This window comes from Nilaparvata lugens, chromosome 7 (genome assembly GCF_014356525.2).
Source record: "Nilaparvata lugens isolate BPH chromosome 7, ASM1435652v1, whole genome shotgun sequence".
In the NCBI taxonomy this organism is placed as follows: domain Eukaryota; kingdom Metazoa; phylum Arthropoda; class Insecta; order Hemiptera; family Delphacidae; genus Nilaparvata; species Nilaparvata lugens.
Window position 1 is genome coordinate 61,753,894 of NC_052510.1, and position 12,528 is coordinate 61,766,421.

At 31.4% G+C, this 12,528-nt stretch overlaps 1 protein-coding gene across 1 annotated transcript in view; it reads right to left on the reverse strand.

Annotated features, from left to right (window-relative positions):
- Nucleotides 1-12,528, reverse strand: part of LOC111046640 (synapse-associated protein 1) — a 91,520-nt gene that overhangs the window by 8,888 nt on the left and 70,104 nt on the right. The window contains 2 exon segments of the mRNA XM_039433315.1: nucleotides 6,623-6,829; nucleotides 12,060-12,184. Of these exon segments, the coding sequence (XP_039289249.1) occupies nucleotides 6,623-6,829; nucleotides 12,060-12,184 (332 nt within the window).

The window sequence follows — 12,528 nt, forward strand, 5'->3', positions numbered from 1 at the left end:
ACGGATTATTTTAAAAATTTAAGATTGAATTGACTAGCCCTGAAATATATTTTGTTTGACCTAATGCTTCTTTAAACCCTTCTAATTAGTGCTAAAAATTCCTTTTTATAATTAGTGCTTTCATGAAAGAAACTTCCTCCAATCACTTCAATACTTTCATCTCAATTAATTAGCTTCATTGAAATTAATCTCAATTAATTAGCTTCCAATTTTTCATTTAAATTTAGCTGTAGGATCACTTAATCTTATTTAAGAGTAAAACTCAAGGCATCATTTCAAATAGCTTTCTGCTTTTATTTGAGTATAGCTACTCTAGGATTTGTTGATCCTATACTTAAATATCTTTCAAATTCATGAGATCAAATACATTTTTAAAACGGTTCCTAGATGGATTGAATTAACCCAGTACGGAAATGCTATATTTTAAATGCTGAAATTTCAAATGATTCTATAACCTATTTCAAATTATTATTGAAATGCACAGTTAGATATGACTTGGGGAAGTGACTCAGTAATGATGATTATTTCTCTCTATTATTTTCATGTGATCACGATTGGTCACGCTTATTCATCCCTCGCACAAGTCTAGGGTTCATATGGGCATCACCCACACCTCGGCATACATCAAGTTGTTAAAACAATTAACCTATGTGACGATTCTAATGCACTTTCGCATATATTGCTCAATTCAAGTAGGCTACGACTATTTTTAAAAGTGCTTCAGAAGTATTTGAATTTGAAAATGTTACATTTTTTATCACTATTGATCCATATTTTCAACCTTATAGCAAATTTAAAACGATCTATATCAATATTTGAAAATATTACACCACGAGAAAAATCATTTCAATAAGTTTCAATACTATCACTTGCGATCAACATTATTCGAAGTTATAACTTGGGGAAGCGATTAGTTAAATTTAATTCACTTCAGAGAATTAAACAACGTACAAATACTGCACATTGATTGGGGACTTGAGGGAGCCTTAAGCCTTACCCAAGGTCACCCCACTTTCAGTAATTTTGCCCAAGGTACCCATTTTTCTCAGGGCAACCTTATTTGGGATGATTCTACTCAAGGTAGTCCTATTTAAAGTTTACTGAAAGTAGTTTCCAAATAAAATTCCCCTAACACTGTATATAACATCAAACATTTATAATATCTAAGGCACTCAGGAAATAAGAAAAAATATTAATTCAATTTAATTTTCAAAATTAAAAATGTTAATTTATCATTAAAATGTATCAAAAAAATATTAATTTCAATTGGAGTTACCAAGATTAGTAATTCTGTGTCTTAGAATTGGGTCAAAATATTTTCCTAGCAATCCTATAGAGGATTTTTTGACCTAAGACTCAAGTAACTCCAGCATTTTCTTATAATCGAATACAATCAATAATATTTGAATTATTATTTTAGTTTTACTCGGAGAAAATTATATTGTCTCCTTAATAATCCCAGAGCACCTAACATTTTCACATGGGAAATTATTAATCTATATTTATTTATAGTTGGAACATCAATATTCAATTTAAATTTAGACATCAAAATTTCAAATTCATAATAGTTTGTAGTTTTTCCTAGTACACACACATATTATAATATATAGGCTAGCAAAGAACATTCATAAGTTATAAGAAAAATTGTATTGCTATGATAATCACTTTGATTTATAATATTATGTATTATAATAACATCAAAAGTATGGCAGTTTGCAGTGCAAAGAATAAATTGTGAGTTAAAGAGAACTTAAATGCTCAATTTTCCACATAAATACATTAAATTGTCATCATCATTCCAAGAATTTAAAAAAGAAAAATTGAAACAAATTTTTAGTTAGGCGAAGTTCTAATTGTTCATCATGACAACCTTAATCTTGGATCATTTAATAAGATCCCTTTATGGTTGACAATTAAAATCAATTATTAAAAAAATTTGATTCAGGTGGAGTTCTAATTGTTTATCATGACAACCATAATTTCAGATCATTTATGAAGATCCCTTTCTGGTTGGAAATTAAAATAAATTCTGAATATTTTAGGTCTCACTATAGTTGAAGGATTTAGGCCTCAAATTCCCAAGTTTTCAAGGCCTTCAGTTTTGGAAGTTCACTACCGAATAAATTGAAATTCAAGTTGCTAAAAATTCAATTTAAATCAAATACTTTTCCACCTAAATATTAAGAGAATTTGTTTAACATCCTACATGATTTATACATGAGGCGCGTTTCAAGCTAAGACAATCTTGTGAAATTAGTCAACGTTGAAAAACTTTGGATCAAATGCACTAATCTAACAAATTTATAATATTGTGAACAATTTTTAATTGTCTTGTAATAACTTTTTAGTTTAGATAATGAAGACTACTCTCCATATTAATTTAAAAATCAATCAGTTTGACATTCTTTTTCTTGATAATGTCCAATTATTAATCGTATTTTATGAATTATCTTCTAAAAACCTCCATTTCTATGGGTAGTCTTGTATTAGTGACCAATATAGGATTATTTGAGAAACTAAATACCCATAATATAATAGGTTAAATATTATAAAAATGACTAGTATCTTGAATATTATCAACGTTTTATCAGTTATCATTTGCTCTAAACTATTCTCAATATTAAAACTTTCAATGAACGCAAATCAACTCAACTTAAAAATCTAACTATGCACTGTAACATGAAGAAAAACAAATAAAAAATGTAAAATGACTGCTAAAAAATACAATGATGCATGCAAAAAAATTAATAATATAAAAATACAATAGGGAGAACGCAATTATTTGAAAACATTGGAATGGAATGATATGTTCAAAATAATATTATATACTTACTTACTCACTAAAATCAAGAATGATGACATTGATTAAAACGAAAACAAGGATAAAACTATCTAATATGAAAAATGACTATCTATTTTTAAATTAAGTAAGTTATAGATTTTAGATCTGTCATCTTTCGCTATGCAATTGAATTCTCATATATTATTGTTTTATTACAATTTTTATAATATATAATATGTATATGGCATACGGTTGAGAAGTCAATACGCATGTATTTGTAATCAATTTATGTATTCTGAATACAGGATTTATTATAGGAGGTCAGTGGAGGGAGAGCTCTTCATCCGATTAAGCTGTCAGAACAAAAACAACACAGAAAAAATTTAATAGATATTTTAAAAACCCATGAAAATCCAATCTAAATTATTATGTTCCCACATTGAAATAACAAACAGTAGAATCGTTAAGTCATGGTTTATGAATATAGAAATTTATTTTATCATATTAAATTGATTTAATAGATATTTTAAAAACCCATGAAAATCCAATCTAAATTATTAAGTTCCCACATTGAAATAACAAACAGTAGCATCGTTAAATCATGGTTTATGAATATAGAAATTTATTTTATCATAAATTATTATGAACGTTTTTCATAGAGCAAAGTCTCACATGATATTATTTCAACTACATCACTACCGTACGAATCTGTTGCTAAATTGATCTAAGACTACCAAATTATGTTGAAAATAAAATAGTTTTGAGTATCAATACACTTTTCCCTATCAATACAGGCAATAAATAGATGAAAACAAGTCAGAGGATATTTTTTATTGAGCTGATTGATATTAAAAATAATTATCAATTTTTTATATATTTTGAAGTTAGTTTTTACAAATCTCAAAAGAGGTAGTAGACTTCTACTCTTGAATAATATTAATGATCAATATTTTAGAGTTATTCCTAAAGACGAATGAAAATTTCAAAGTCATAACATTTCTTTTGACGCTTTCATTAAAATAATAACCTTTGTGGAAGGATTTCAATTTAAATACTAAATAAATATTCACTTCATAGGAGAATCTGAAATAATGTGAATAAAGTCAATGCTCGTTTCAACAGATATCAGTTTCTAGAAATTATTTGCAACTGAGAGTTGCATCTGAGAGTTGATTTTGGTTCTCAAAAGTCGAATTTTCATGGAATACTCTAGGAATTCAGATCATAAATGACATATATCAATCTAATTATACCGTAAATAAGACTATGTTTCATGAAGAACAGAGTGTAAAATTTAACACAAAGCCTGTAATTTTCATGGTAGATGATAAAGCTGTACCTCAGAGCTAGAGAAGCGTAAGTCCATTCTTTGAAAAAATTATGTTTTTAGTGGGTCATGTTCAGTTTTTCGAACTCTATAGATTCACGATAACGTAAATCCTCTGCAGTTGATTGTTTTGAAGATAGCCAGAGCTGAAAGAGCGTAAGTCCAGTAAGCATTAATACTGAAACAACGTGAGTCCATTATTTGACAAGTAACTGTAATGCTGATTCGAATCACGCTCTTTTAACCCCGGCTGGGAGTGTAATACTTTTTGGGCTCTCCTGTAAAATCAGCCGTTTGAAACTTACGCCCTTCTAACTCTGAAGTACTGATAAAGAAGAAAAAGTCTGTAGATTTGAGTTTCTATCATACTATTATGATAGGTCTTGAATACTATCATGATAGTATTATCCTTTACCTATAGCTATTAAGTGAATCTATTTTTATAGATATTTTAGCAATACATTTTGATTAAATAGAATTAAATAAATCCAGACAAAAACTTCCTGCACTTGACGTTTTCAAAATTGAAACATCACGGTCTCCAAAACATCATTGGGGTTCATAATAATTATAATATCAACATTATTCAAATATAATTTTAATTATATCATATCATAGTATGCGAATATTATATGGCATCATAGTGTGGGAACATTATTCGAGATACAGCACTTTAAAGAATTAAATTTTACTATTATTGGATACTTGAATCCAGTTAATAAAATAAAAACATTTTATATTGATAATTTCTACGATTGATCATGTTGAAACGAGCATCAACTGTATTTTTCCAAAAAATTGAGCATAAAATAAGCATGCATGTGCATGGAAGAAGCAATAAGCATGAATGGCATAAACTACACAAAATACTGACGAGTAGAAAAAATTTATATCACAACATCTGGTGTGAAATTTCAGAAAAAAATAAGAAATACCTTTTCATGTTGTAGAAGAAATCAGCTCTCGTCTGAGGAGTTTCGAGTTTATTTTGTATGTGAGATTACAACGGTATCAAAATTCGGACAGGGATTTGGGCTAGGCATGTTGTAACTTTTCTGATCATTTATATGATTTGTGTATTATGGAATGTGGAATAAATGAATGAATAACGATTACTATGATCCCTCTTGAAATGTCAAGTACACTCAAGAATGAAATCACCTCTATATTATGTCCAACAAGTGATTCATTTTTATAATTCAAGTTCACAGTGTCTTTCCATACGGTTCGACATTGTATTCATGAAATATGGTCCTAGAGTGAGGTCCACGTTATAATGGCAGTGTTTGATTAGCAATGATATTGCTATCCTTGTCTATCTTTCAACAAAGAGGATAGCCCTATCTCTTTCTCGCTTTACTCTGTTATCAGATCGTCTTTTAACAATGTAGAATTTATAATTAATCAACAAAATATTTCATCTTAATTATAAAAATTCATTATGAAATTATTAATAAATATAACTTCTTGCTTAATCCTATTATATTAAGCGAGCAATTTGTGTATATTTATATCTGGTTATTTATGTTCAACGGATCTCGAAAACGGCTCTAACGATTTTCACGAAATTTGGAACATAGTAGGTTTATGATATAAAAATTCGATTGCACTAGGTCTCATCCTTGAGAAAACTCGCTGAACGACATTAAAAGGATAATTCATCCTTGGCTGAAACAGCTGAGACTTTCGTCGTCTGTGGATAGTAAAAAGTGAGCGAGTGATTCTGTGGAAAATCAAAATATCGCATCCCCGAAATTCATAAACTGATGTATAGCCAGCTGTAAAATATAAACACGATCATTTTAGAGAATTATGTTCTTTTTATCAATAAATAAGAATAACGTGCTAAGCTCGGTTCCCCGATATTAGAATAAAATTGATTATTTAAAACGAGAATGAACAGTTAATATTAAATTATAAGCCTGTATTAGCTACCGTGTATAGAAGGCATTAACAAGACATAGGATCGGTAACGTTGTTCTCCTATCGTTCTCCACTGCCATTATAGCGTGGACCTCACTATAGTCTATTGAGGGCAACCTAAACGGGCATCTTTCAATTTAGTTTCAGGCTCAACTCACACATACGCGACTCAGGTCGAGAAGAGACTCGACTCTAAACGAGAACATGTGTTTCCAAATGGTGACCCTCAGACTCTAGTCTCCGCGACTGAAAACACCATTTGAAGACACATGCTTTCGACTAGAGTCGAGTCTCTTCTCGACCTGAGTCGCGTATGTGTGAGTTGAGCCGTACTTTCCTGTCTTTTCTTTCAAATCATTTTCTACCAACTGGTCTTTTGTCTTAGGGCATCTCTGGTTTAGTTCAGATTCATTTGAGTTTAATTTTTTTACACCCTATAACTTGAATTCCAAGTAAACTTGACCAATGTAAACGCCCCTTGAACGTCAATGTACCAACCATTAACAGGCGCTGTCTCCATCCCTGAAATTAACTAGAATTCAAGTAAACTTGACCGATGTAAACGCCCCTTGAACGTCAATTTTACCTACCATTAACAGGCGCCGTCTCCATTCCCAATTTCTTCATACCCTGCTGAACCTCCTCGATGTCCTGCGAACTAGCCGCAAACGCATCCGACACAAATTCGTGCAGCGGACTGCAGTCTGCGGCAGCCGCATTCTGGTGCTGCTGTGTGCCGCAATCGGCTGCGGCTGCGTCGTACTTGCGGCCGCCCGACTCGGCCGATGAATGCAACGCTAAACGGTCAGTCAAGTGCAGCAAGCAAAAAGAAAACAAAAAACAGAAACGAAAATGAGATGGTGTCGCGAACAATGAGCCAATTATCTAATTTATTTATTTAATTGAATTAACTAGTACCCTAAACAGGTATTTCAAGAAATTAAGTGATATAGTAATTAATTATTACTACCCTTTTTCTATTTTATTCTAGACACGACTACCACTAGACAACCGCAATAAAATAATCCGATTGAGATTGGAACAGATGAGTGTAATGTTGCCAAATCTGAGTTGATTAACGTTGTCCACATCTGATTATAAATGAGAATTGATTTTTATAATACATCTGACGATTTGGCAACGTCTATGGGTGCGAAGGAATGCGGACCGTTAAAGACCGGCTCCAAAAAAGCATCACTGGAGAAGGAAGGCATTTGATGGATGTCATTTTCAAAAACTAACTTGACTAATTTTCTGATAATATACTTCCATTGTAACGGTACACCTTTTGCACTCTGTTACAACCCAGTACCTTCAAAATTGAAAGTGAGACAATTATTTTAAAACTAGCCGATCCATCTCCACCACCCTGTATAAATGAATGGATAAATGATTGAATATCAGTTGGTGGAGCTGGCCTCAAGCAGTCACCCTTCCAACGGCAGTACCGATAGCACGTCACAGTGATTAGGTATCACGCTGGGTTAAACAATTCCCACAATTCGAATCCAACTTATTCCACGTCACCATTATCTATGGTAAATTAAAAAAATATATATCTATGGTTATTGGGAAATAAGGATGTATTTGGTCATTTATAAATATGACCATTTGGTCGAATGGAAGAAACTACGATATAAAACAACTATCCACGTTGACCATTGAAATTTCAATTTCAAAATGAATAAAGATGTAATTTCTGATCGAAATTTCAATTTTTTCAGTTGCAAAATTAAACACACTTGTCAAAAAATAGGTACCCACAACAAGAGAATCTATTATTGGGCATTAGCTCATATGAGGAGCCTTCTTCATACTAATTGTACCGCATAATTTTGTTGTGAACAAAGAAGAATAAACTCAATTTCAATCACTTTGAAACGTAACGACTCACATTAATTTTCGCAAATCGGTTGGGACCAGATAATGAGGCAATTTCAATTACCACACAGACTGTCAAGCCAAGCCAATTGTTTACTGGCTTGTGATTGGTCAGCGCCCATAAATAATCCCTCCAATCAGAGTCGATAATAACCGCTTAATCAGTTTCCATCAATTCTGTTCTAGCGGATTGTTCCAATACAGTAAGGTCCACGTTATAATGGCAGTATTTGGTTAACATTGGTGTTGCTTTCCTTGTCTACCATTCAACAAAACAGATAGCGCTATCCTTTTCTAGCTCCGCAACGTTGCCATAACGTTTTAATTTAGGCCTATGTATAAATATAATTAATTAACAAAATATTTTATCTCAATTATGAAAATTGTACAGGAATGAACAGTTAATATTACATCAGATATACCGGTATAATCCATCCTCTATAGAAGGCATTGGCAAGGCAGAGTATCGGCAACGCTCTTCTTATTATATCTTCCTCCACTGCCATTATAACGTGGACCTCACTATAGCGGGAGATACCAAATTACAAATGTACTTTTGTTGGAGGCTCTTAATACTTTTAAGATTAATTGTCTTATTAATAATCTTTTAATTAATGAGGATTTATTATTTTTTGTGACTGCTTTGAGTGAAAATGTATCTGGGGAATATATATTTGATATGAATGAACCTAAAACAGACATTAGCCTAGATATGGTCCTCTTTATTTTATTGAAATAGTCCTAATCATTTATATAAACAATTATAAGATAAGCATCAGTTGATCTGGGTTAGCAAACTATTACGTTTAATGAATTTATTAAAATGAAAATTGTTGTTATTAGACTTAGACCCAGTTTGTAGGACACTTGATAAATCTATAGGTTTAATGGTCCATTCGATTCAATAAGTGTTCCAGAAACCGGACCTTGAATGACTAACAACTTATTCACTATAATTAGTACACATTCCATTCTAGAGAAGACTCAAGCTGGATTCCCTTATAACAGTGAAAATATAATTCATAAGAGTTCTAATTGGAGAATTCACACTCAACCCAGCCGATTGAGTATGAATAACACCATTAGAACATATGAGAAATATATTTTCACTGTCACTGTTGTGTCCGAATCCAGCTTCATGAGTCTACTCTTGAAGAAAATAATTTATACCAAAATAAAGTGAATATAAAGAATACAGAGTAGGCTAATATTTTGCACAAAAGATTTTCCAATAATTTATGAATATATCACAGATAAACTTTTGCTTTTCTCAGAAAGCGCAAAGTAATGATTTATATTAGAACCAAGCATAGTTCAATATTGGAACGTTTTAGATTTGTTTTTCATAAAATCTCACAATTTTTTGGCTCATTATTCGAAAGACAATGATTGAAAAATAACATGATGCAACAAAATAGTCATGAATAAATGAATCAACCGATATGTGCGCATGAAAATAATATAAAAACGACGCAAACGATAATTTTTGCAAGATGATGTGATAATACTTGAGTTTTCTCACCGTGATGCTAGAATGTTGTCTCGAGATTTGGAGAAATTTATCAAAGAATCTACTTGCTACTTTCTTCAAAAAGCAAAAGAAACATAAATTGACGATCAACATACATTTTTGGTCACATGCAGTTTGAAAAAAACAGGAATTACTTGCAAGTGTGGCCCAATAGAACAATAGATTTTTTTCTTTTAATTTACAATTATTAGATTTGTTGAGATTCAGGCACGGTTTCTAGGACACTCATATTATATAATGGACAACTAAACCTATATATTTAATATTGAATGAAAAAGACTAAGAAATTGTCAAAAACCACAGATTTATTGACAATTATGACAATTTAAACCACAGAGATTGACAATGGTGTAATAATCGAAACCGGTATTTCTAAGTATCAATAAATCTGTGGTTTTTGACAATTTCTTAGTCTTTTTCATTCAATATGAATAATTACCACAATATCAACTTCTCAACTACACAAAAAGTTATATATTTAATAGTCCATTAGATTGAATGAGTGTCCTAGAAACTGTGACTTGAGTAATACAATTCTTGATCATCATCACACATAATTTTCTTGTCATATTGGACCACAGGTTTACAACAAGAATAAAATACAATCTTGCAGGTTATACGTGACATAAATTCTAGTCTTGAATTTCTTGAGAGGTGATTGTCATTTTAAAAGCACAATTTATATTTATATTCGCGACCATAGAGACTGGAAAACAGTCCTCTACGGTCGCAGGCCTCGACTGTCGTCGGTCTCGACTGTCGCGCCCCCATATTTCCAGTTTGAAAACTTGGCGAGGTTCGAGAGCATATGGAACGTTGAAAGTACAATCCATAAATATTAGAACGTTATAACATTTACCAATTGAGAGGTTCATAATATAAATAATAATTTGAATGTTTCCAGTTGAAATGGTAGACCTATTTTTTAAACCTATTTATTTTGGTTTGTGAACCAAATAGTTGAAGCAATTGTAGAATTCTCGAAAGTACAAAACAATTTTGTTCATGTAATCATAAAATTTTAGGAATATTAAGCACCATTAACAGCAATAAAGTATATTTACAAACACAGATAGGTTGACATTATTATTTGACTTGAGACATTGATGTCAGTCAAAATAAATAATGGAAGTTTCAGTTTAGTAGAAATATACTACATTACTTCCGTTAAAAAGGTAGTTTTACTTAGGAATGCAGTGTCAGAAAAAAATATTAATTGCAAAGATTGGAAGGGTGTTGTAAAACTAATTATTAATTTTATGATGTTTATTGAAATTTAATATTTTTCTTATCACATGTAAATGTAGAATTATTTGGAATGTATATGTGCTGAAATCAATCTGATTAATTCAACTTTGAAGATTTTATGCTCGCAAGTTATGTACATGTTTGGTTGCAGGCTACTCATATTTTGTACTGGGAGATATTCATGAATCAAGAAACGATTTACCATAAATTTTTCTTGATTGATTGAGTGCTCCATTTATGCAAATAATTTATTGATTTCAGAGTCTTATTAGGAATGGATGCATTATTAACACATAACTGAAAAGTCTGCAAAAATGACAATCAACTCCAGTGAAAGGTACAACCAATTCAACAAGCCAACTCACCTTTTTAAAGTCTGGATGAATGTCTTTAAAATATTGTCGGCTAAAGGTATCAACCGGCCAACTCTATAACTTATTTCACATACTCTACATTTCTGATACAAGTCAATATTCTTTTTTATTTATGAAGTGCTTTACATTTTTATTCCGACGTTGAACGTTTGCTAGGAAAATTATAGCTGAGCAATACTTTATTCATTTAAAACATCATTGAATTTGGCTACTTGATTTGTCTTTACAGTTGTGTTGTGAATGATGTTGTGGTACTTTTCCATAATTGAAACACAAATTGAAATTGTAAACCACTTTTAAAAAAGTTATTGACAATTTCAATTTGTGTTTTCAAAACTTGATTTGTAATTTATGGCAAATAGGTTGAGTTTGGATTGATTTTTAGAGAGGTTCAACAGGCTCAAGCCCTCGAATGCTCCTATTCCAATTTATACAATTCATAATAATATATTATTTTTGTAATAAAACATTATTTATAATCCTCATATGGGTCAAAATTTGAGTTGGCCGGTTCATCTGTTAGCCGACAATATGGAATGCATACATAGTCATTCTCAACTGGAAAGTCCAGATTTCTACATGGATTTACAGAAAATTCAAGTGAATTTTGAGCAAATCTGATTGGATTTTGAGCTCTACATGGATTTTACAGCAAATTCAAGTGGATTTTGAGCAAATCCGATTGGATTTTGAATTCTACATGGATTTTACAGCAAAATCAAGTGGATTTTGAGCAAATTCGAGTGAATTTTACAGTAAATTCGAGTGGATTTCAAGTTCTACATGGATTTTACAGCAAACTCAAGTGGATTTTGAGCAAATCCGATTGGATTTTGAGTTCTACATGGATTTTACAGCAAACTCAAATGTATTTTGAGCAAATTCTAGTGAATTTTACAATAAATTCGAGTGGATTTCAAGTTCTACATGGATTTTACAGCAAACTCAAGTGAATTTTGAGCAAATTCGAGTGGATTTTGGGTGATAATTTACCTGGATTCTCGCTATCCGTGCGTTCTAGACGCCCTCCTTCCTGGGCCATTGAGTTCAATTCGCTAGCCTGGCAGATCAGACTCACACGGTAGAAATAGTTGCGCCAGAAGTTCTCCTCGTTTATTCTGCAAATTTATCAGATCAAATCAAAACATTTTATTGCACAAGGCTCTTGAGATCGTCAAGAGTATTACAACAGTCAACATCAATAATTCAATTAACTATGAAATCAATGAATTATAGACGCCATCCATATATATTGGGCCATATGAATAAAGTTGAGCAAAACCTTTTGCTCATGCTCAAAAAAAATAGTTTGAGCATTTGCTCAAAAGTAAAAGCTTTTGTTCAAAATTGTATGAATAAACTAGAGCATTTGCTCAACTTTTCAAGCAAATGCTTCAAAAAAGGTGAGTCTACTCTGGAGCAGCTTTTCACCTTTTGCTTATAGTAAAATGGCTCAATTAAT